The sequence below is a fragment of the Accipiter gentilis genome, chromosome 17 (genome assembly GCF_929443795.1).
Source record: "Accipiter gentilis chromosome 17, bAccGen1.1, whole genome shotgun sequence".
Lineage (NCBI taxonomy): Eukaryota > Metazoa > Chordata > Aves > Accipitriformes > Accipitridae > Astur > Astur gentilis.
Window position 1 is genome coordinate 12751359 of NC_064896.1, and position 25446 is coordinate 12776804.

Below are 25446 nucleotides of genomic sequence, written 5' to 3' on the forward strand. Positions count from 1 at the left end.
CATAAACCCCATCCCTGTCCCCCTGTGCCGCTGGGGGAGCTTGGTGGTGAAATCGGGGAGTGAAGTTGTGCTCGGGAAGAAGGGAGGGGTGGTGGGAAGGTGTTCTGAGATTTCGTTTTATTTCTCATTACCCTACTCTGGTTGATTTGTAATAAATTGAGTTAACTTTCCCAAATTGAGTCTGTTTTGCCCGTGACGGTAATTGGTGAATGATCTCTCCTGTCCTTATCTTGACCCACAAGCTTTTTGTTATAATTTTCTCTCCCCTGTCCAGCTGAGGATGGGGGAGTGATAGAACAGCTTTGGTGGGCACCTGGCGTTCAGCCAGGGTCAACCCATCTCAACAGGTAAATGTTAGCTTAAAACTGGTTAAATTATGATTTCCCAACTCGGGACAATTTGAAACTGGTGCAAACAGTTGCCCGTACTTCTGGTGTAAAGGCCTGATTTCCCACATCCTTTGGATGAAGAGGTGGCTTGGATTTGCACTGGCTGCAACGATATGGCAATCTGTTAATTACCAAATGGTTTCTCAGGTTGCTGCGTGGTTTCAAAAGGAGGTTTCACCAGTGCCTTTCAGGTCCGCATGTGTAGCAAAGCATTAGCCTCTTTGTGTTGCACTGCTTGTACTTGGAGAATAAATGTGAGGATTTAGCTTTTTGTGGGCAGGGAACACAAGCCACCCATGCCCACTCCAGTTCTCCTGCAGTCTTGCTCTGCTTGAAACTTTCTTGAGAGGAACCTGTTTGCTCTGCCCTCCTCATGCTGAGAAGAGGAAACAGAGTCTTTTATGCTTTGTTAGTGAGCAAGGTGATATCTTTTGAGATGGTGATTTTCTAACAGAGCCTAGGGGGTGCAAAGCTGGAATTAACAGTTGCAGCTGTGAAATAACAAATATTGCTGCACCTGGGGCCCATTCTTGAAAAGGGCAGCTTCCTTGCTCCCTTCACTGTGTATGGGATTATCACTGGTTTTCTGTCTGCAGGTCTTCCTCCAAACCAGCACCTTTGCAAAGCCAGGTGCAGCGTTGCCTGGGTCTCCAGGAGGCAAATCCTGTCTTTGCATGCAGAAAACCAGCACATGCATGTGCACCTCTTGTTCCTGCAGGTATGCAAGGAGTGACCCAGCACTTCCCACGTAATTTCTGAAGTAGGATTGCAGAGGTCTTTCTAGTGGCAAACCAAGCCTGTGGTTTTTCCAGGGTGTGTTTGCGTCTGCCACCACTGCTGCTGGTGCATGTTGGGGCAAACTCTTAGAGGGTCCGGTCCGTCTCATCTGAAGGCAACGCTTAAATGCGCGCTTAAATCCTAGAGATTTTAATGGGACTTAAACACAGGCCGAAGGTCTGTTCAGGTGCTTTCTGAAACCAGACCCAAAGCATACAGGTAGTTTCCTTTTGGTTTTTGATTCAGTGGGGCTGGATCGGGATTGTAGCTGCTCACGAGGGTCTTCCAAGGGCATTTTCAAAAAGCAGTGATTTGGCTGTGAAAACACTGTGAATAATCTGATGTCCTCCTTGCTCTTGCTGTTATTGTGCCAGGCACAATCACTTTGAGGTAAATGCTGAGCTTTTCTCAGTCTCTGAAGTCCATGGGAAACACAAAAAAGGGGGAAAACCCCTCCCCCTTCCTTAGCGTTTTTCAATATCGTGACTCCTTCCTAGTGTTTATGTTCTCATCACACAATAACGGCCTCTCCCCCCAGCGAGACACTGCTCTCCTTTGTCTGAGGCACCACACAGGCAGTCGCACTCATGGGTTTTATAATTTATCGCTGCCCTGACGCTGAACCCGCACAGCCCCATTTCTGCTGCTCGCTGTGGCAGAGCGTCAGCTGGAGCTCCCATCTCCAGCAGCGTCAGCCGCGGTACCTGAGGCCACTCGGACGGTTGCTGTCACCACCGCACATCCAACCTTCAGGTGGCTGTAGGACGCTCACTGCAGCGGGGCAGCTGCCACCAGCTCAGAGGCGACAGTGCTGCCCTGGGGCTAGCTCTATTACTGATACAACTGGGGGTTTTTAAGCTAAAACTGTTTGCAACGTTTTTCAATACTTTCTGTTAGGAAGCAGTCTTGCCTGGTGCTGATTTCAAGTACTAGGGGCGAGAGCGCGGGGATGACTGAGATAATTTGATCACAATGTTGGGAGGTTCATAAATTGCTGGGTTGTGTGTCTTGAATGACGGGAGCATAAAGGGTCAGTGTGGGCCCTTGGCAGCCTGCTGGTTTTGCAGTTCTGTTATGAAATGGACTGAAATACTTAAAGTTTGTTTAAAAAAACCCAACCAAACAAAAAGCAAACCAAAAAAAACCCCAAAACCAACCCCAAGAACCAAGAGGACCTTGATACACTGGGGCTGGTGTCACTCACATGGGGTGCAGCCCCAGATCTGGAGGATTTAGGGAAAAAAATTGTTGCTGGTGATTAACTGCCCACCTGGGTTTTCTGCGCTTCCTTATAAGCATCTGGTGCTGTGCCCCAGTCACAGAGTGATGCTCCTGGCTGCATCTGAGTAGTGCAGAGGTGGCCCCAGGGGATTTATGGCTTGCTTGAACTGGAGGCTCTGATGTCCCCCTGCCCACTCTCTGAGCGGGATGTATAGCACCCATACAGCTAGACTTTTGCTGTTGTTCTGGGATGTGGAGATGGGAAATGAGGAAGATGTGAGCAGTGTATCTCGTGTTTTAAATGTTTTGTGCAAGGACCCGATGGAAGTACTGGGATCGGAGAGAAGCAGCTTCGTAAGGCTTTGCTTTCCTGAATTTTTTGTTCCATGATGGTTTTTGCTCTCTCTCCTTCTGTCTGTTCCCTCAGTGATGGACCAAAAGATGGTCAGGGTTTGCCTGATCCTCTTGCAATACCAGAAAGTGGGGGGAAGTGCGCGTATGGGTTGTTTTTTTAAATATACATCTATATCTATATCTAGATATAAAATCTATATCTACGTATAGATATTGGAAAGAAAAGGCGAAAACCATTTAGATAAAAGCCTCCCCTGTATCTTTGCACATCAGCCGTCTCCAGAGACCGCCGGCAGTCAGAGGGGGAGCAGCACCTTCCTATCTTGTGCAATTTTCCATGGGGGACCTCAAGGCCACTCTGGTTTGCAGCGCTGGCTGGATTTCTGCAGCTGGGATTGACTGGCTTGAGGAAGACTGGAGAGGAGGGGAACTGACAGGCTGTGGAGGAAATCCAAAGCTGCAGCAAGCTGTAAAGACCGTGTTAGATACAGCAATGACAGCCTGGTCGAGCATGGAATGGGGGGACCCCATCGCACCCTGTGCCTGATCCATGTGGTGGGAGTTGCTCTGCAATCTGGCTAAAGCACCCAGAGCCGTTTCCCCTCCTCTGTTCCATTGCAGTTGCATCGTTGCTTTATCCAAACCCAAGCAGTTGCATCTGCCCCCCCGCCCCCTTCTGACATGCTGTGAATGTGTGGGGAGGAAAGGGAAGTCGGAGATAGCAAAATGCAGAAGTGTTTTTCTCGCTGGAGCGAGGAAGGATTTTGAGTGACTTAACCACTTTATTCCAGTTTCACATCTTAACTGATTAACTTGCAGTTTATAGCTAAGCGAGGGAGTCTGCGGGAGCCACCGCTGAAGGGATGTTTCTGAGTGATGCTAGTGAGTAGATCCTTCCTGGTGACTCTGAAAGAACATGAAGTGCTGAGGTTGCAGTTTCTACTGAGGCTGCAGCACATGTGCTCGGTTTGGTAACTTGAAGGCACAAAAAGCCACAGGAGAGGAGGATCATCCTTCTGCTAGCCATGCTTCTCTTTCTCCTCTGCCATATAAAGAGCATCCCTGTTAAGTAGAAAGGAGAGCTTGTCTTTGAGACAGTCCTGACGTCTCTTTTCACTACATTCTCCTTGAGCTCCAGCTTTGCAGAGGGATTTTTGGCCAACGACTGTTGCAAGGATGGTTCGCTGAGTAAGCCTCAAACCGTTGTGCTTGGTACAAGTCTACATTAGTTTTCCAATGTACATCGAAGCAACTAGCTCAGGTTGCCTAGGCATGGGTATTCACTGGCAGTGGGAGGGTGATTCCTTGACACATCTGGCTTGCAAAGAGATCAGGAACTGAAGGCTGACCTCCTTGTCTGATCTTTCTGTTCCAAATCCAGTTACAAGTTGTGCTGGTTTTGGCTGGGATAGTGTTAATTTTCTTCACAGTAGCTGGTATGGGGCAGTGCTTTGGATCTGTGCTGAAAACAGTGTTGATAACACAGGGATGTTTTCGTTACTGCTGAGCAGTGCTTACACAGTCAAGGCCTTTTCTGCTTCTCAGCCCACCCCACCAGCGAGCAGGCTGGGGGGGCACAAGGAGTTGGGAGGGAACACAGCTGGGACAGCTGACCCCAACTGACCCAAGGGGTATCCCAGACCATAGGACGTCATGCTCTGCATGTAAACCTGGGGAAGGAGGGAGGGGGACACATTTGGAGTGAAGGCGTTTGTCTTCCCAAGTAACGGTTATGCGTGATGGAGCCCTGCTGTCCTGGAGATGGCTGAACGCCTGCCTGCCCATGGGAAGTGGTGAAGGAATTCCTTGTTTTACTTTGCTTGCGTGCGCGGCTATTGCTTTGCTTATTAAACTGTCTTTATCTCAACCCATGAGTTTTCTCACTTTTACTCTTCTGATTCTCTCCCCCATTCCAGCAGCGGGGAGTGAGCTAGTGGTTGTGTGGGGTTTAGTTGCCAGCTGTGGTTAAACCACAACACAGGTAAAAAATTATCCTTGATAAATAACCTAAGTCAAAAATGTCAATTTTCCTCTTGAAGGAGGTGAGACTGAAATTTGCTTTAGTTTCTAATAGCCAAGGGCAAGAACACTAATGGCTTAGTGTAAATGCCTTCCTGCAGTTATAAATTCTGCTTCTTGGGGGATAAAGGATTTAGAGGATGATAAACAATCTCAAAATTCCTTATTTCTTTTACTTTAAGTGAAAAATGTTACTCTATTGAGTCAGCTGGAGTCAGCAGCATCAATCTCAGTGGTGATTTTCCATTTGTTGTATCCAGCAACCCATCGATATCATCCCTAAATGAATGTTTCATCAAGGAACGTAGGCAGAAATGGGAGACAGCAATTATATTTGACTAATTTAGAGCTGGAACATTTCACACAACTTCTTCCTGGAAAAGAATTGCTGTAAGGTGTGACCTCCATATCACTTAACCTGGAGATTTTTCTTAAGCCAAAGCCCAGCTGATGCTTCATCTTCAGCTCTTGGTTTTTTACTGACAAGCATCGCAGGTGCAGTCTCCTTCCACGGGAGAGCTTCATACAGAAATACTCCTCCAGCAGTGGGTCACAGCATGTCACTAGGAACAGGAAAATCCACTTGACCATAATGATGCTTATGTGTGGGTGCAGTGTAAGACCTTTCAAAAAAAAAGCCCAGACAGACTTTCTCTTCTCCAGCCCTACCGGTCCATTACGTACTAACTACTGTCTGAGTTAAGGGATGGGGCACAGCTGTGGTTTTCTTAAAGCATGTTATTAACAGTATCAGCATAACCACTCAAACTCAAAAGGCATCATATTTCTTAACCATGAGAGAAAGCACTCTGATTATTTTAATTTTTTTTCCTCCAACACCTGGTGTAAGAAATGGAAAAAGAAAATTATTTTGAGGCAATGGTCTCAAAGTTGCCCATCAATGGAGTGTGCGATGGGCATCTGTTGAGGATGACAATTGAGTACAAAGCAGTGCTGCAGTCTAGCTCTTCACCGTGTTATGTCCCAGATCAAAGGAAAATATAGGGATGAACTTGCACCTGGTGGATAAAATAATGTTGCAAATAAGGATAAGTCATGAAACCACCTGGTGACTGTCTTATGCTTTCAGGTTTTATTTTTTACATTGTTAGGCATGCATGAGTTAGCATGACATTTTGGGCTGGATAGATGCTGCCACGCATGACCAGTGCTTCAGAGCTTGGCTGTAGCTCTGAGTATAAACATGACCCCATCCTAGGCAGAAAAGTTGCTAAAATGATGGCTTGTTAGTGCAATCTTTTGCTCTCGTATGTCTTTTATTAAACTAGACCTCTCATATGCTCTGCGGCACGGTCTCCTGCACAGAAGGAAACAGCCAGTGATAAATACTGAGATTTAGTACTTTATACCTACCTCTGAAATATGTAAATGACAAAGCTTTCTGCAGTAATCTTTGAAAACAGACCGCCGCATTGTATGAAGACAGCAATTTTCCCCTCCAAAATCAAATGATCCTAGCAAAAATCAGAAGGATGATGTGGAGGAACTACACTCAACTCTTAAAGTCACTCTTTAAAAAATGGTTTTGTAGTTTTATATTCCCTTACTAGGATCTGAATAGTGTATTCAGATAATAGCTGGATATAAATGCTAGATATAATTGCTAGATAGAAATGCTGAGAACGACTAATCAGCAAATTGTACTCTCAGGCTTGCCCAGACACACATTCTAAAAGGAAATTATTGCTATAAAACATTTTCCATTTAATCCCTTGTGCTTTCAGTTCTCGGAGGCTGCTTGACAAAATGAAAAAAAAAATAATCAGTAAATAACTGAGAAGCCAGCTCAGAAACAGGGTGCAATTGAAGTCTTTAGTAGTCGTTACGTACCTGGAGATTACCCTCATGGTTGTCACCGTTACTGTAGTCGAGCTGGCTGTTAAACGGTGACTGCTCGTGCTTTCTTCCCTTATTGTTTCCAACAGTTGGAATAATTTTCTGCCACAGCTTTGTTATAGGCATCTTGTTCCTTCGATTCCTTCCTACCCACTCTTAACTTTCAAACAGCCTTAATCTCAATGTTTAATGTCATTGCATGGTACCTAACATAACGAGGAAGGTGCAAACATGCACCACTGCATCAGGCAGGACCTCTCCTGATCAAGGCGATGCTTTCGTTGTTTCATGCAGCCAGCAGGAGCTCGCCAGTCTGGCTGCAGCCGCAGGCAGCTGCAGGCAGCAGCCAGCAGCTGTCAACATCTGGGCAGCTCACCTGCCTTCCTCCCAGGTTGCTTACTGCAGGACGACCACCGGAGAAGCTGCTGAGGATGGCATCAGCCTCAGTGGAGCCCTGAGGTTTATTATCAGCACAAAACACTAATAAGCATTGACTTTCCTGCATCGTGAATTGGTTCTGATGGCATGGTCAGAGCCTGCTTTGCTGCTAGGGAGCCTGTGGTGGTCTTTGTCACTGGACAAAGTCTCATCTTACCTTGGTTTAAGTTGAATACAGTTGTAAAGTAAGCAGCGAGATCCAGCCCAAAACTCACTGCAGTCAAAGGAGCATTTTAACCAGTTTTCATGAGGTTTTGGGGAATGCGTCCCACCAAGTCAGAGGGCTTAAAACTACCTGTCCCAACATTTTCTGGCCCAGAGTTCAGTAGACCTTTAGAAGTAGTTAAACTTCTGGATTGCTTTCAACCCTTGAACGGTTGCTTGAACATAGCAACTTGCTTGAACCCTTTTTTAACTCTTTTTTTTTTTTTTAAGTCATCCAAATTTAGGCCTTTTGGAGGGAAGCTCAGCACTCCGAGTCTAATGATAAATATGAGAAGGCAAAAATTACACATGCAGCACTGTTACCTTGCCGAGACCCATATATATGTTTTCACAACACAAAATAGTTTTCATTCCTGCATCTTAGACTGGGGTTGGGATATTCAAAAGGTAATAATCTCTTGGGTTAAGAAGCTAGCTGCTCTGTTCTTCCTTCCTTCCTCAGCAACATGAGGCCACAAGAGGAGGTCAAAAGATTATTCTTTTTTCATTATTCTTAATCCAATTCTTCAGTGGAAATGGACGTTCTTTTTATTGAATCCATTAATTTGATTGCTGCTGCTAGAAAGCTATTTCATGGCCCACAAGAAGTTAGAAAAGCTTGGATGTTTTCCTTTTTATTGGGGTGTAAGGTTTGTTCAGGAGAAGGATGGTGCACGAGTCTGCTAGGGATCTTGTCTCGCTGCTGTGCCCGTCCCACTCGATGCACTCTGCTACATGGGGGTGACAAAATGAGCACCCTCACCTGCGGGGCACAGCTCGGCATCGTGCACCTTGCTGCAGAGGATTTTCTCCTTGGCTCAGAATATCTGTGCCCTGTCCATCATCAGACCTCTCTCGTTAAAGCTGGGTTGCTCCTGCGTCACCTACTGATTGCTCCGTGATGGGTGATGGGGTGTCACAGGGGGACAGCAGTTTTGCTGCAGAGAAACCCCCAAACCCCTCCACTCCTATGCCGTGTTGATAGCCGTGGAAAATCTTCTGGTGTGAGCCTTTAAACTCTATTTCTGGTGGCATGCAGCCGAGTTGGACACAAGTAATCTTCTCAACCTCCCTCTCTCCCCTCCCTGGTTATCAACCTCTGTTAGTTTCTTGCATTTTGGACAGCCAGGCAGAGTCAAGCAATATTGCAGTAATGGCTGTAATCACCTCGAATGACCCTGGTTTCACCCCTGAGCAGACAGCGTTGGGTCTTTTTTTTTCCCCTTAGAGTAATTTCCAAGCGCAGCCCCTTAAGACTGAGCTGAAAAGCTTCACTGAGAGATGGCTCTGTTGCTGCAGCGCCTGTCCCTCCCCATGTGGCCACCCGCTCTGCCTGTCTTGCCGATTGATTTTCCCTCCTGAAAGCCAAGCGCTGCCTGCAGGCCCGCTCGGATCCATGCTGCTGAGGGAGCCAGGGAAAATGAAAGGAAGAAATAAGGTTTTGACTCCAGGCGCTGAAGACAATTGTCATACTTGTTGCTTCGAAACCCGAGCGGGAGTTGACTGGGATCTGTCAAGCTGTGGGTTCTCACACGTTTGGTAAATATTTTGGGTCTGATTCACCGCTGAATCAGTCTGTTATTTTTTTGGCTCTATTCAGAGGAACTGCTCTGTCACTGGGATAACACCAGCCATCTGAGATCCTCTCACCTTTGTATTTTAGCATCTCACAGTGACGTGTGCCTGTCCTCACAGTCCCCCACCAGGGTGGGGAGATGGCGTCATCCCTGCCTCGCAGAGGGACTCGGAGCCAGGCTGGTCACACGCACCTGTGTTCTTCTCTGACACTAAATCCAAAACTGGCCAAAAGCTCCAGCTGTCGGCTGGTGAGACCCCGGCGTGATGCCAAAGGGTCCACACGTAGCAGAAGGAGACACACATGCAGTACTGCAGCCTCTCTCACGGGGCTCGCCATGTCTTAGGTGCCCCTTGGTGTGTGGTGGGTCATACAGCAGCTCCTGCCGCTGCGCGGTGGTCGCTGAACAGCTGCACTGCTTGTCTTGCTGTACCTGGGAGAGCTTCTGGGCGGACACGCGAGGAGCATATTTCCCTCCAGAGACGACTGCGGTCGGTGTTTTGCACATACTGATCTCTGCTTTCACGGCAGGTGGAAGACAGCGTGATGGATGTGTACGATCTTGTGTACGAGGAGGTGAGGAGGAACGCCTCCAGCTTCAGGAGGCACGAGCTGACTGCCATCCACGAAGCAGTAAGTTGTCTTTCAGCCTTAGCAGAAAACCTTGCCCTGGGGTATCTTCCCGACGGTTTCAGCAGGCTGGGACTGACACCTGTGCTCTGCCTCATGGATGCTGCAGTGCCGTTTTCCCTCAGGACCCGAGCCCTCCAGCCTGCTGTGAGGTCTGCTCCTCCCTTCCTACTCTTCCTTTCCCAGGCTTGACCAACCAGATTATCAACGGGAGGAAAGGGCTGCCTACCTGAGCACCGTTCTGCTGCGAGATCTTCAAAGCTTCCACGCTGTAGCTGACATATATATACATATATAGTCTGCCTCGGCAGGCACTCTGCCGTGATCCCTATCTGTTGTATGAGAAAGTGGATATACACCTCCGGTGTCCCCGGTCAGGTAGAGAGAGGGGGAGAATTCCACATTGTCCAGCAGAAGTATTTGGACTTGGTTATTTCTGTTTATCCTTGAGCCTATGGCTGAGGAGTACTGGAGGCTATGTGGCCTCTTGCAGTACTGGAGACTGCTAGCAACCTCCCAGAAACCACCACCCAGGACGCTGTTGGCACAGGGGACTTCTCTGTAGCTCAGTGGGTGGCCAAGGGTGGTTGCCCAGAGCACAGGGAGAACGCTTGTCCTCAAAGCCACAGAAGATGAGTGAGGATGTCCCCCGTGGTGAGAAACTCCTGGGTCCCTGCTGAGTAAAGGAGGTGCCGTCTCCTCGTGCAGCAGGGCCCATTTCGGTAGTGAGTTCATGGCACGCAGCAGGGCTGGACGGGAAGGTCAGCTCCACTCACCTCTTTCCAGACACCTCCCATGCAACTCCCTTTATCCTTCTGTGTTTTCTTAAATCGTTCTAACAAGTACTTTCCAAAGCTGCTTTCACCCGTGCTTCTCAAAATGTAGAAAAGAGCAAATGTTTCTCATTGCAACGATGGAGGTGGCCCTCGGAGCCATGACCAGGCGTGGTGGTGCTTGCTCTGCAGGGCTGTGGAGCAGCACAACCAGAGTCCCGCTCGGCAAGGAGAACCAGGCACAACACCCAGCTTCATCAGTTGCTTATTTTAGCCACTTTAATTGATGGAGAAACAGTCCTTCTACTCCTTTGTTGTTTTGGTGGTTTTTTTTCCTTTCCTCCTTCTGCCAGAGCTTCAAGCTGGCCAGTTCACCGTGGCTGTAGAAAACTAGCTCCACAGTGGGTGTTGCTGGGGACCCCCCCGCCCAAGTCCATAACAAGGGCTGGAAACATGAGTCTGTGCATCCCCGGGTTTTCCAGAGCAGCCGCTGTGAGAGCTGGTGTGAGCACGGAGGGAGGGCTTGCCCCCAGCCCCAGGCAGCAGTCCTGGAGCACCACGGGCAAGTTTGCGGCCAGATCCATCCACCTCCCCTGAATTTAACCTCCATTGCTGGAGCTGTCGATGGCACACCTATGTGCTTCGCTCCTCGCAGCCCCGGTTGCCTGGGCCAGCAGGGAGGAAGGGCGGCCCATCGCCAGCACCTCCTGCCGCAGCAGCTGGTGGTGAGGGGAGAGCCCTGGTGAGCCGCTGACACACCTCTCTCTCTCTTCCAGTTCCTGTGCTGTGGGAAGCACTCTCCGTTTGGGGACACGACCAATGTTGAGCACGAGACGTGCCCACCCGGCCAGGAGGGTGATGCGGAGCAGGTAAGGGAAATGTTTCTTCCACCCCACAGTGGGGTTTGTGCTGCTACTTGCTAAGTGTTAAAACCTCACCAGTGTTGGAAGTGTGAACGACAGTTGTGGCTTTTTCGTGGGTTGGTGTTGCTGTGGGTTGGGGTTTGTTTTGCTGGGGTTTTGTCATTTCAGTAAGGAGGCGTCTCACCCACTGAAGGAGCCTTGGTGGATCAGCAGGTCTCACACCTGCAGATGCGGTTCCCTTCGCAGCTCTAGAAAGCCTTCCAAATGCCTGCGTTTGCAGCCTGTCGTTTCCCTCCAGCTTCCTCCTCATCTCCTGCGCGTGCAGAGAGTGTGAGATATCATGGGCATGTCGGAGCTCAAAAAAAACGTTGGGCTTTTCCACGTGACACTAGTTTCTGAGGCTTAAGAAGTCTCCCACTAACAGCAGATATGGAATTTGCTGTAATTTGTTTTTCCCAGGGCATTAAATGGGTATTAAAATGAGAAATTCATGAAGCAGGATGATGATGCCCAGCAGTAGCTTCATCAAATACACTTCATTCCTCCTGTCTGCAGTATCTCAGAGAGGTTGGTGGAGAAGCCACCAGTATTAGACTGCCTCTGCACTAAAGCTGCAACATAGACTTCATGCTCTCCGAGCAAATCTATTGTATGATTATTTTTCTTCCACTGGAGCAGCCAAATCAGCTGAAGTGGCTAAAGCCACCAGCATCAATATGTATTTTGTCCTTAGGAAAAACAAAACCGTGTTGCTACAGCTATACAAAAACATTGTTGTTAAGTGAAGATGTCAAGCTTACACAGTGTCTAATGGGACACTGTGATGCACGGGGTGCATCAGCCCGCGGGGCAGCGTTTCAAAGCACTGCCTCTGGGAACGTCACGTCTCGAAGCAGGGTGGAACTCGGCTCAAAAAGCAGGAAGGGAGAGCGGAGCAAACCCAGGCACTGTATGGGTGACTCTGTTCCCCCCCCAGCTCATGCTTTGTGTTTCCTCTGGTTGCGAGCTGGGGCAGGTGGGTGGGAGGACGTCTTCTGCAACCTGGGGAACTGCAAATTTTGGTAGCTGCACTACATCCACTCCTGGCTTTGAGCGCTGTTACCTCGCTCTGCAAACCACTTCATCGAGGACATGCTCTTGCATTTTTTTAAATGGCTCTCTTGGCTAACACCTGGATTTCCATGGGGCTGCTGGCATGCTTAAGGCTAATGTATATTAATGCTTGTGACACCTTGTGAAATAAAGCTGTTCATTAGTATCTTTGGGGAACGTATTTAGCATTACGGTGTGCTCTGCTTTTCCGTCTTTTCATTTCCCTCTTTCCGTTTTCCAGTGGGTGGAAAGAAAAAAGCTTTTGCATGACCACACTTACCTGTGCGCGCGCACATCCCCCACAGTCCAAAACGCATCATCCCAAGAAAATCGTAGGCGTATTGTAGTAATTGAAAATACTGCAGATGTTTGTCTTCCCAAGTTGCAGCAAGCAGCAGAAAAAAAGGAGAGCTGCCCACGGAGCAGCCCAGCCGTGCAATGCTGTGTGCCCCCCTTGCCTCCATTTCTATTTGGGGTTGTGGCAGCACTGTTGGGGGGACGAAGCCCCCCCCCCCCCCCCGAGCTGCTGCCGTGCTGCAAAGGGTGTCTGTCTCCTCCCAGGACTGCCTGCGGGAGATCCACGACTTCCTGAAGAAGCACATGGACTTCGTCTCCACGCTCCTGGGTGTCACCATCGGCTTCACGGTAGCTATGCCTGTTCCTTTGCATTCTGGCCCCAAGAGGCAGGCTCCAGTGGGGGAGATGTATCCTAAATTAGTCCCCAGAATCTAGGATTTCGGATGATTTTGGAGACTGGCAGCAGAGAAACAAGCGGTGGTAGACTCCACCGTGGAAATTAAGAAAGGGCCAGGACCTGTCTTGGCCAGGCTGATGGCTAGAGGGCTCTTCCTGCAGAAACAGGCTCGCTGCACGGTTTTTCTGCCCAAACCAGGCACGGCAGCTGGGAGCGGGGAGCAGCGGGAGCGGGCTGCAGAGCATTTGCATTTCATCTGCCCAGGCTCGCCTGTGCATCTTCTCCTGCAAGCAAGAGGCCGTGTCACCTGGCACAGGGCTTGCGGATGAGGTGGGAAGCCAGCAGCAATTGTGGAAAAGGAGGTGCAGTAACAGCTCCACGTTTTAGGAAACGTGCTGCTTCTCCTTGCCCAGCGCTTGCTGGCTGCCTCCCAGCTCAGCTTGGGGAGTCGCTTTGTGCGGCTGGAGCTGGAAGGTCTTGAAAGCTAGCTGGAGAGCTGTGCAGGAAGGGAAGGTCTCATCCCATTAACGACCACTAACGAACGCGGTAGGGTGCATCTCGGGCGGTGGGTGGGTGAAGCACAGGCTCGTGAGGAGCAGGCTGCAAAGGAGAGGAGCAGAGCGTGTTCCTGGGCTCTCAGGCGCTGTCTCTGAAGGAGGATCTTGCAGAGGAGGGGTAGGATCGTCTTTGGAGGATGGCTTGGGTAGAAAGGGTCTGTCCTGAATTTGTGAGTCTTAGTCGGGGGAGGACGAAAGAAAATATGAAATGCTGCGAGAGGAGTGTGTCCGTCAGCAGTGAAGGGGCTCGGTGGCTGTGTGGGGACGGTCCCTTTGGAGCTGGCGAGCACCGCTGATTAAAACAAGTCTGCTCGTATGCCCACCCACTGCTTGCCAGAGGTCTGTCACTGTAATTAGCTCTACACGAGGGCCCTGCACGTGTGGTGAAGCACGCCAGAAAACACCAGGAGACGTTTCTTCACCACGAAGGGATGTTTGGTCTGCTCTGATGTCTCCATGCTGTGCCCCAGCTGCCGTGACCTTTCCTGACTGAATGTCTGTTTGGAGATTGTTTTACTACTTGTGTCCGCCTTGGCACAATTACGGGTTAGAAGGCTCTTCTCCATCTAAACAAAACCCAGAGGAACAAACCCTTTTGTATTTTATACTGCTAGTAGTAAATTAGGAAACCCATCAGGCATTGCTGTGGGGCTATAAATGTAAAGTCACGTGTGAATATTTGGTGTCGCTTTCTAATTTTTCTCAGGTATAGGAGGAATTTCACTGCAGCCATATTCAGACAAAAGCGGGAGAGTTTTTATCATATGTATCTTTTTTCACAGCTTGATGCTATAGCCAGATAAGGCAGCTGTCTTTGAAGCGTGCGCGAGAGGAAATCTCACTGCACGGTTCACTATTGTGGTGGCAGGATGCAAAGGAAGCGCATGATGAGGGCTATAGCTCCTCTGATGTCACCGTCCCTCGGCCAACAATGCACACATGTCCCCAAATAAAAAAGGCCCTTGTGCGTTAAGGCAGACTTTTAGGAAAAAGCACGTTGTTGCAGCCCTCGTTATGCTTCCCACAGCAGCCTTACCTTTGATCGGCTGTGTAAATCCTGATGTGTGATATACCAGGCAGAATATCACAATACAGAGGAAGTATATGGTGCTCTGCATTCACAACCATTCATCTGCATGGGGTGGGGTTTGGGTTTTGTGAGGGGTTTTTGTTTTGTTGGGGTTTTTACTTCAAACGATACATGAGGTTTGGCTTTTTTCTCCCTATGTTATTTGTACAAAAAGCTATTATGAGAGCTATGTTTGTTTGCATAGAGGAACGTTTCATGGCAGGAATTTGAAATCTGAATTTCCTGGTTGCATCTCATTTCTTGATATTTTTAGGACTGGGTTTGAGCCGCACTCTGTTAATTCCAATCAGATGCTTTAACCATGTGTTGGGGGTTTTTTTCTCTCCCATGTCGGAATTGGTGTTCACCATTTTACTGAAAAACAGCTCTCTCAAGAAAAATATGACATCCTGATACTCAGATAATTCAGAAGTGCCAAGTAGACTAACAGGCAACATTTACGATTGCTTATTTGCACAGACGGAGCATCATAATCAGTTCATCATTTAATGGTTTGTCTGTCTCATTTATTTCCTTTTAGGTTTACGGGATGATCCTGACTTCATTCCTCTGGTTCTCCATCCACTTCAGCAGCAACCTGGAGCGGAAAGGCAGATACATCCTGCGAGAAAGGTAGAAGCCCGCCAGCTGGGCATCCTTACCAGGTGGAGCCAGCTCTTGGCACGGGAAGATGTCTGAAGTCACCCACAAAATCCCCCGGGAAGGCGTTGCGTGGGGGCAGGTGGTGGGACGTGTGTCACGCGCTTCCCCATCCTGCACTACGAGATTTCGTGCATTTCCAAGCTGGTCGGAGCAGACGATGCTCTGCGGAGGAGCAGTGCCACACCTTCACCAAAACCAGACAAGGACTGAGACATGCACCTGGGCTCGGGGATGCAGATCGCCTCGCCGGGGGACGTACGGGCTGTAGCTCCACAAGCAGGACACAAACAGTCCCTTAGGACAAAAACGGAGAGAAAAGCCCAGCAAAACCTACAGCATTAAACCAAACTTCTATTGCGCTGTCATCTGAGCTGTTCCCTGTGACCCCCAAAGACGCAACGTTTCTAGGAAGATGGCTTTGGATCATAGCCCGGGACCGTTCTTGTGCAATTGGCTAACACATGGATGCGAAGCGTGTCATTGCTGATAGGAAATGTGCTCTCCTAGCCTGGACACTCGTAATGAGTGACTTTGGGCACATTTCTGATCATGCTCGAGTATGTAGGCATCCAATGACCATTGACTGTTTTTTCTCTGTTTTCAAATACTGCCAGAGCTTTTGGTAGAGATCGGGAAAAAAATCAGAAAGCAGTGCATGAGCTTTGAAACAAATGGCCAGCGTAAGGACATATCTCGCTGTTATTCCTCCCTGCTAATGCAATGCACCGTCATTTTTTAATTCTTAGGATTTAGTCAACCTCCGAGAGCTTGATGTCACACAGATTTCACAGGAGCTTGTTCAACTTCCAGCCTTAGCTCTGTGTTTATCTAGCTTCGCTAACCCACCGCACTGCTGTGCCATACAAAAGGACTTGATATTACACATACACGCAGGACTGAAGTTTGAATCCATAAGAGAACAGCACTGATCTCCAGCCAGGTCAAACAATACAATGTCCAACTCCACGTCTCTTTACATCATCTTATCACTAATAAACAGCAATTTTAAAAGCCTCAATCAACTGAAGAACTCGGCTCTCAGTCTAGCTCAAACGACGGCTCCCTGCTGTGCTTTGCCCTCATTGCAAGGAGGCAGAGCTGCTTCTGAGCTGAAGCCCATCATTGCAACAGATTTAGCACCTGCTGGAAAACCTGCTGTAAACTATATGGCCATGTGAAATGCCTGTTGAACCAACAACAGCTTTCAGCCCTCTCCTTCGTTGTGGCTTTTAGCCATGAAAAACAGTAAGTAGCAATTGTTCGTTGAGGTAAATGTGGAAACCCCCATACTGATGTTCGGGACAGGTTCTGGCCCTCAGGCAGGGGCTGCCACACGTACACAGGAACAGCAGTACAGCCTACAGCACCTGGTTAGCATTTCGACATGGCTGCAAATATCTTGCATTGGAAAGAATTGAGTTGGGGGATGGGGAAAGGGCTATTGCTCCTCATCCCGCTCCCTTGGAACCAGCGGAGCTTCACCATTGACTTCACTGGAAGTAGGATCAAGTTCAAATTGCTCCAGAGTATTACTCAAGCTCCTCCCGGGCAGTCACCAACACGCCTTGGTCTAGCAGTGATTTAGTGGAGATACGCACTTGCCGATATACCCACTTTCTAGCAGTGGGGAAAGATTCACTTATATGTATGTATGTACTGTGAAGTGTATTGCTCTCTGGAGAGAGACAATCTCCCTTGTAAGCTCCAGCTGCTATTGTCCAGGCCACTGCTATTGTTATTCCTCAGGCCAGCTGGCAGCTCATGTGACTCATGGTTTCTTCAATAAAGATGAATTTCTTGCAAAAGGCCATCATTCCTTCTCTTTTTCTGCCGTACATGAGGCTGCCTGCATTGCTCAGGGGTTTGCGTCATGGAGAGCCCTCAGTAATTCTTTCAGTGCTGGGAAGAGATATTCTCCGGGCAGCTGGCGCTTGCCTGTCCCAGCAGCATGCCTTAGCACCCAAGAGGGACAGGATGGCTTTGGTCCTTTGGAGGAAAAGGAGACGCTCATCAGCCTCATCCTACCCTCAGCCAGCTGCTGGGGCAGCAGGCAGGTACCTCGTGAGGAGTAACGCAAGCAGGGGCAGGAAAAAAAAGCTTAAGGACACATTTAAGCAATAAAGACCGGAGTGTTTATATGAAAGAAATCTCTATGGTTTCACTTTTTTAAACACTAGGTAGTCAGGTCTTGCCCACTGCTCTGTGTTGGTGGGATGATGTGCTGCCATATCAAAAACCATTGGAGATCGAGCAGATCAGTGGAGTCTATGTTATTGGCGTGGGTTACCTGCTATAGCCTCATTGACTAGCAGAAAAGATCTCTGTTGAAACTTCACCACCAGCACTGCTAAAGCTTTAGGTACTCCTCCTTCCCAGGTCAATTTTTAATGTAAAGGGATGATTACGGACAGGAGTAGCATATCTATGATAACCTGAAAGGCTATCGTATCCCCCTCCTCCAGCTCTCATTTCCCTTCAATCATGTGTGATCACTGAAACTCCCTCAGAAGCAGCAGGCACCTTTCCAGCCCTGGCCATACAGGCGTGCATGTGGTGTAGCTGCTCTTCTCACATCTCTGCAAGGATTTCTGCTGCTTGTGGCAGGGATGAGAACATGACCTGCACCAAACCATCTCACAAGGGGATAATGCACCCGGAGAGTCGTCGTTTCTTCTTCCCAATAAGCAGGAGACTAGAAGCATGCAATTTCTTGTCCCAGGGAGCTGGAAGTTCCTTTTCTTCCTCTGACAGCCAACCATGGGGTTTAGGTAATTATTTTGGTACAAAATACACCAACAAACTGTAATTAAAAAAAAAAACCACAAACCTTGTTCTGTACGTACACGCTGGCCATCTCATGATCTTTATTCCCATTTCACCTGCTGCTGGAGTTCCCCTGCAAGGAACATCACCTTTAATGAGCGGGTGGCAGAGCAGTGCCTGGCCAGACCCGTGCTGTGTGTCACAGCAGGGGCTCCCGCCGCCCTGCGATGGCATCCCGCTCTCGTTTTCAGGAGCAGGAAAGCATTACCTCCGACTCCTCGGTTTTTAGAAACCTGTTGCAGAAAAGTACAGTGTTACCATTTCCTTCGCAGTCATAGAAATGGCAGCACCCAGGGATGGCTGGATGGAAGCTGCGAGGCGGGCAGGTGTCAAGCAGGTTCTTCTTACACCCGCGTCAACAAAAAAATCCCTGACCTGCAGTCAATGTGCTTGCATTTACCAGTCCCTAATTTGCTGCTCGCTGTGGGCAAATTACAGCTCTTGCGCAACCAGAGCAAAACCCGGGGAAACTATTTGTAAGCGCTGCCGAGATTTACTCGGTGTTGAGAAGAGCTCAAGAGAGAGATTTTTGTCAGGGTAAGAGCATGGAGCTGAGCAGTGGGGATGCAGAGCCAGCAGCCAGGCTAGGAAACATGTGCAGACCTGCTGAGCCTCCCCAGGGCTTGCACAAGAGGAAGCGGGCCGTTATAAGCTTGTCAACACTCAAACTCTGGTAGGAAAAATTCCCTATTAATGTAGGCATAGGCAAGAGCACAAAAAAAATTAAAGCGAGACCAAAGGTGCAAAGTTAAATATTTCATTGTGAATTGGCTCCAATTAATTGTCAATCAAGCTCCAGCAATTATCAATTAGTTCCGCTAAGGTCACCTGGGCAATTGCAGTTTGGCCTCTCTATGGGTCTGCATCAGTTTGTGCTCACGCGTTACCCTTTTCCTTTTATTTTAGACAACCCGCCAGCTCTATCTGAGGACGCAGAAAGAGGGAGCAACCTAAGGCCAGGTGAATACCTACGGGGCTGGGGAGCATCAGCCCGCGGCAGCGGCAAGAAGCCTTCTGTGCTGCGCTCTATCCTTCGCTGCCCACACACCGCTCAGGTCCTGCTCTGCCAGCGTAAGCATTAATTTCCCCTGAGGCTTTACGTGGGGCTCCCTGAGTGCTCGTGGGTGGCCTGGCCACAGCTTGCTTACGAGCCAGGGGAGCTCTCCCAGCGCCTGCTCCGAGGGCAGCAGGTGCTGCTTTTTCAATGTCCTTCTGCAGTACTGGAGGTGAGCAGGGCGCAGCTTTGCACAGCAGCTGAGAACGTTCAGGGCTTCTGCAAATCAGGTTTTTCAGTACCCAGGAAAAAAATGAGGCGCTCAGAGCACTTGTGAAAAGCACAGGTTAAGCGATTTACTGACTCTCTGGAGGGATTCGGTGGTGAGGAGAGTGGGAATCTTTCAGCCTTGTGGTGGGCTGGCTTGGCTCCAAAATGTTTTGCTAGTTCCTGCCCTATTGACTGTGTGTCTGCCAGTTCCCACTGCCGCCAAAATATAACTTCCTCATGCAACAGCCCCTTCGCTGTGCAACTCCGATTCATGTCTGCAGCAAGCTCCTAAAGGAGATACTGCCGAGCAAGTCCTTCCGAAGCCTTTCAGGGTGGCAAATTTGCATGGACCTTTGCAGCGCTGGGGTAGTAAGGAAGCCATCTCCTGCCAAGGTAAAGCTGCGTTTCTGAGCTGCAGATGCAGGAGATATTTTTTTAAGAAATAGTTGATAGGCTTTTTTTTTTTTAACCAGGTGCAGAAGCAATGCGTTTGAAAAAGCAGCTGGCTATAATTATTCTTTAGCAATGCAGCTGGTGGTGGTAGATGCTGCACACAGGAGATCTCGGCCAGCACAGCTGAAGGCGAGTTAAGTCAGAAGCTGCTTTGAATGCACGGTCGGATCACGCACGCCTGGCAACTTTCACATGAAGTGTCGTTGCAGTTGTCTCTTTTAGCACGATGCTATATTGGGCTGAGAAGGGATTTTTTTTCTTAACTGTGTAGTTCCTCTTCTGGGAGGCTGAGCAACTGGCAGCGAGCATCAACCCTGGCCACTGGGAGACGTAGGACCAGGTGGGAGGGTGGGGGAGAGCACAGGAGCGAGGAGGGGGGGGCCCGGAGCAGCCTTGGAGGCTGTTTTGGAAAAACATGCGGTGTCTTGCAGCTACCAAACCCACGACCGGTTGCAGGCCTGCCGGTGAGGCTGCTCCACTGCCCGCCGTGCCGTCCCTCGCACCCCAGCACAAACCCAGTGCTGTCTTTAGTCACCCGGCGTTTTAGGGGTCCGTCAAACAGATTAATGCCTGGAGGCAATCTGCATATCTACCCCTGCCAGGACGGTTGGTCGCGAGGAAAAAAAGCCTGTCTCTTTATCTGGAAGAGATACAGGGCAGTCGCTCAACTTGCGAGGAATAGGCACATCTTGGGAGAAATACTTTCAGCCAAGCCCGGAGGTGCCCACCCACAGCAAATACCCTCCTGGCTACCAGATCCTGTTCCTTTAGACTCCAGCAAGCAAAAAGGAAAGGTCCTTCCCAGGGTTTTTGCCAGGAAGATGCATGTCCCTGCGTCACTCTCCCTGGAGTCACTGGCAGGTGGCTAGCGGGGTTGTTTATGTTATCCCAAGGCAAAATCCAACCGCTCTCCCTTCAGCAGCACTAAATGCTATTGTTTAACCCCCCCCTTCCCCCCCGTGTGCACCAGCTTGCTCACGGACGTGCTCGCTTTCTTTTCAGCCCCGTTACATCAGCAATAAGCTATTCTAGTCTTTATTCACCTACTAATGAATTATATATTGATAATACAGTAGAAGCTCTCTGCATCGATGGGCTGGGCTCTCGCTCTCCCACATGGCATCTCACAAAGCGCAGCTAAGCTCAGCTGTGGCTCAGCCATGGCTCAGCCCTTTCCGATGCCCTGGGAAAAATGAATGTTCGCTTTCCGGGCTCAAGAGCTGAGAAGAGGGAGCGTCTGGGCTGGATGGGGAAACCCGCTTGGGTTTGCTCTCCCTCTGCCGTCGCTGCGGTAGGAGCCAATGCTGTCCTTCCCCACTGCCCCCCCTTCCTCCTCCTCTTTATATAACCTGACCCATCACCATAGATACGTTGACATAAATATTTAAAGATGGCAGAGAGACAGACCACGCAGACGGGAACCATTTGTTGAGTTTATTAGAACCAGAAACTTCAGGCGCAGCTACAGGTCTCTGCTTGCCACATCCCCCCCCCCGCCCCACCGAAGGCTGTGAGGCAAACGTGACCCCCCGGCTATCACCGTGTTTCGGCTGAATTTGCAGAGCCAGGCACGGGGATTTTCGGATGAGCAGGCGCCAGCCACTCCTGCTGGGGCACAGAAAAGCTGTTCTGGAGATGTCCCCTTAGAGACGTGGATGAGATTCTTAATATTATTTTTTCTGCTCAAAATGAAGGCGTTGGCTGGCTCCCCAGGGTTGCAAATGGGGCCTCTTCCCAGGCGGTGGAGCTCCACCTTCCCGCTGCCCTAGGCCAGTCCATGCCCTGCAGCTTGCCCTTGCTCAGGTCCCTGCCTTGAAAAACAGTATTGCATGGTGTTGGCTGCCTAGGAAGTTATTCTTATGCACTCTGGGACTGTTAGCCTCCTGCAGCATGAATTTCTGAGCTTCTTTTCATGCATCTCCAAAATGGCCTATTTAAAGATTTTTGGTGATGCTGCTGTTGTGGTTTTTGTTTGGGTTTTTTTTTTTTACCTCTACAGGTAAATTAGAAATCCAGGCTATTTCTGTCATATTCTCCACAGAAAATAAGATGCGGGATTAAAAGCTAACTAGAACCTCACCCGCAAAATGACGTGCATTTTATTCCCACAGTTTGTCCGTCATTTTTGAGCTGGCTGTGAGGAGGGCAGGGGGACTGCCATGCAAGCCTAAGCCATGCAGCTGGAGTATCACGTTGGTGGCCATCCCGCAGTCCCCAGCAGATGAGGGACTCCCATCTGCTCTCCCAAATCTCCTGGAGGCCCTGGGTTTTCGGTGTTTAGAGCCTGCCTTGATGCTAATCGTTTCACACCCTGGTTGCCAGCTCTCCAAGCATGCATACGAGGTGGGGAGGACACGAGTCTGTCCTCTTCTCTCATTCCCCTCCGCTGGTTTTTATGAAACACAAGAGCTGCTGGAAGGCTGGTGGGCATCTCCCTGGGAGAAGCAGGCTCCAAGTCCCGGGGCTGGGTCCGTCAAGGCTGGTAAGGCACTGCCTGCTAAGCCCGGGGCTGGGGGGCAACTCAAGCCGCATCTGCTCTAACCGTCCCTGGTGAGTCATACCCATATATGTCAGCTATGGGAAAACCCACAAGCATGACACTGACTTTTATAAACAGGTTGACAAAACCCACCCCAACAGCCCCAGCCCAGCAGACAGAGGAAAACCACTGCAAGCGCCTCCACTCTCTGCTGCTTCACCCTGCCTGCAAAGCCGATTGCAAAAGCAAATGCAAGATCGGGCGCAGGTTTGGGTTTTTTATTTGGCATTTTGGGGCTGGTTTTTGTTTGGGTTTTTTTACGTTTTTTCAAGTCGACTTTTCTCTTTCAGCGATGCAAGGCTTGGGAGGTAGGCAGCTTCTTCACAGACCTGCCTGCAGCTGGCTGCTATGTAAATGACTATGCATCAGCGTGGCGCACTGCTGAGCACTCGAACCGAGCCCATCCTCCTAAAGAGGGAAGTCATCAGCCCTATTCATTGCACTTACACTCGATACTGGCATGTGACACCAATACATGAACTGAATTTGTGCAAATTAGCTTTACTTATTTATACAGCAGCATTTTATAAAGAGCTGATAAAGCTGCTGAGAGTCTTTGAAGTGCAGTTCTGGTACTTTATGGACTGTACAGCAAGTAGTATGGCACGACAAATGAATATACAACGTCTGAAATCATACGTAACCTGGGGAAACAGTATATGTTATCATGACACTGTGTCACGGTGGTGATTTTTTATTTCCTGTACATTAAGCTCAAGGTTTTCAAACATACCCAGCTGACCTGCTCCAAAAAAACCCAACCAACCAAATATATTTGGACAATGCTTGAAATCCTTTTCCACTGCCAAGTTTTGGAGAGAACTTAGTCAGTACAGCCAGATGGGTGAACCCAGTTTAGACCCAGTAGGCTTTAGCCTGTAACTGGAAGCTTCTTGATGTAGGAGATGGTGGGGCTGTGCCCCTGCTCCCCCTGCCAGAGCCACATCTGTACCCGAGCCCTGGGCAGCACATGCTCCAACACAACCTGAAGGAAGGTCCCAGAAACAGGACTGTGTTAGCTCCAAACCAGTTTGCTAATGCAATTTTTGGAGGGTATGAAAAGGTTTATTTCTCATTTTCTGTTTTCCTTCGCTTCTCAACATAAAAGAAAAAGGAAGAAAACAAGAAAAGAAAAGCAACAGTGACAAAAAAAAAAAAAAAAAAGGGCAATCCCGAGCTCCCTAGAAGCAGTTTCAATGTCAACTTTGTGGCAGTGATTGCAGCTGGGGTTGCCCGCTCTCCAGTGCACAAAAGTTGATTTGAGAGTCATTTTCCTTCATAGCTGGTGGGGTTGCTGCGGCTGAAGGCCTTATCAGTTTGCAGCTGGTTCCTTCCTTCCTCTCCCTCACACACACTCTCCAAGTGCCTCCAAGAGTTTTTCTGGCAACAGCCACATAAGTAAGTGCACGAGAGGCTCCCTGGTTCATGCAGCCTCCTGTCTTCAACCTCTCCGTTTGTTGCAGGGAGGTGAGGTGGCTATAGTTTTGTTTTAATATTTATAGCTGGAAAAGATGAAGGTGCAGGAAAAAAAAGATGTTGTGAGGATGCTACGGTGTAGCAAGTGAGCAGCTTCGGGATCCTGCCGTTATCCTTTGAATTCATGAGCAGGAGCCACCCGGGATTACAGCGATTCCAGTGACGAGATGGGTCGTACTAACAATTTGGGATAGCAGTTACATGCATAAATAGCCTCGTGAACCTCGGGCTTCATCGGTAAGGCTGGATGAGTGAATGTGGCTTAGAGACAAAGGGTTTATGCATCCATGGCAAGCCCGCAATCGGGGACGTACTCAGCATAAGTAATTGGGGAACGGGGCCAACTTCTATTCATCCCCGGTCCCCGCCGCTGCGGACAGCCGTGGGCTGTTGCTGAGGGGCAAAGAAGGGTTTGATGAACATGACGGAGCCCCGGACCAACTGATCCCCGAGGGCAATGGGATGACTTTGGAACAAGTTGACTCATTTTCAGCGTACACATGTAGGAAATGTGTGCTTTGCTAACAGCACATTCCAGCTTATGGGATGTGTGGCAGGGAAGATGCCATCGAGTGTGAAAGTGTTTGGCTCGGAAGCTGCTCCCTGAAATGCTTTCATTAGAGGAAAGCGCCTGGGCAGAAAGAGGGCAGGTTTCCATGTACGACCGCTGCAGGCGGGCACCGAGTTCATATTTAGCATGGTAAGGTCCCGACCTTTGCTAGAGCTGCTGGCTGCTGCCTTTACCAGAAGTCCTCTCATGCTCTGATTATGTGACTTACTATCCTGCCCCTAGAAGAAGAGAATGAGCTTGCTGGAAGCATAATGTGGGCTGAGAGCAATTTATATTTCTAGGGATGAGCAAGTGGGCCAAAGTGGGTTTCGGCCAAAAGATTGGGAAATTTCATTGTGCTTCTCTTGCACAGCTTTGGGTTTTTTTAACTAAAATTTCACTAAAATTTCTAAGCCATGATGTGAGGCTTACTTGAACTGTTGACATGTGTGACCCAAATCTCTTTGGTGGGCAGCCCTGAAGCCTGCCCTGATGCTCACGCGACCCAATAACCAAGGGAAAACATTCTGAGTGGTTCTACTGAACTTGATGCAATAGCTTGCAGTAATAAAGCCACAAGCTTAAGCAAAAAAGTGTCTGGCAGATCAGAGCTTAGGATACAATAGGAAGGGGAAATGAATGAGGAAATGCTTCTCTGAATTTCAAACTGCTAGTTTTAATGTAAAAATCTTTTTTTCTTTTTTTTTTTTTGGGGGGGGGGGCGGGGGGGCTCCCTCATGGATACACCCTAAAGCTTCTGTATTAGAAATGCAAATCCTGCTGCATCCTGCACCCGCTCACAGCGGTTCCCCCTGCACCCCGGGCTGCCTGGTGAGGTTTAAGGGATGGTGGTCAGGTTTAGGAGGTGGTGGTGCTACGGCCCCCCAACACCCGCCCCTGCAGCTGCCACTTGCAGGTAGGAAACTCTTTGCTGTGCCCTGCGCCTGGTAGGTGGGAAAAAGAGGAGAAAAAGGGGAAAGCAAACAAACAAACAGGCACACAGATAAAAAAGGAACAAAGGAAAGAGAAAAGGGGGGAAGGGAAAAAGAAAAAGCATAAAAGGAAAAAGGAATAAAGGGGGGGAGAAAAGGGAAAAAAGGGGGGGACGCAGACGACCCCGGGTTTCGGGAAGGGGGGGGGGGGGCGGTGTGTGCCGACCCCCCTT

The 25446-nt window shown here is 49.2% G+C and overlaps 2 protein-coding genes across 4 annotated transcripts in view; both read left to right on the plus strand.

The window, feature by feature from the left end:
* The window catches only part of TSPAN32 (tetraspanin 32), a 34675-nt gene extending 17689 nt beyond the window's left edge, over nucleotides 1–16986 (plus strand). For 2 of the 3 annotated variants that reach the window (XM_049821117.1, XM_049821115.1), the window contains 4 exons: nucleotides 9367–9468; nucleotides 11015–11107; nucleotides 12755–12838; nucleotides 15055–16986. In XM_049821117.1, the coding sequence (XP_049677074.1) occupies nucleotides 9367–9468; nucleotides 11015–11107; nucleotides 12755–12838; nucleotides 15055–15150 (375 nt within the window). In that variant the 3' untranslated portion in view covers nucleotides 15151–16986. The remainder of the gene's footprint in view (nucleotides 1–9366; nucleotides 9469–11014; nucleotides 11108–12754; nucleotides 12839–15054) is intronic. The other variant, XM_049821116.1, reaches the window with a different exon arrangement.
* Nucleotides 16987–18973: 1987 nt separating this feature from the next.
* Nucleotides 18974–25446, plus strand: part of CD81 (CD81 molecule) — a 42098-nt gene continuing 35625 nt past the window's right edge. The window contains exon 1 of the mRNA XM_049821120.1: nucleotides 18974–19070. The gene's annotated coding sequence lies outside the window, so the exon portion shown is untranslated. The remainder of the gene's footprint in view (nucleotides 19071–25446) is intronic.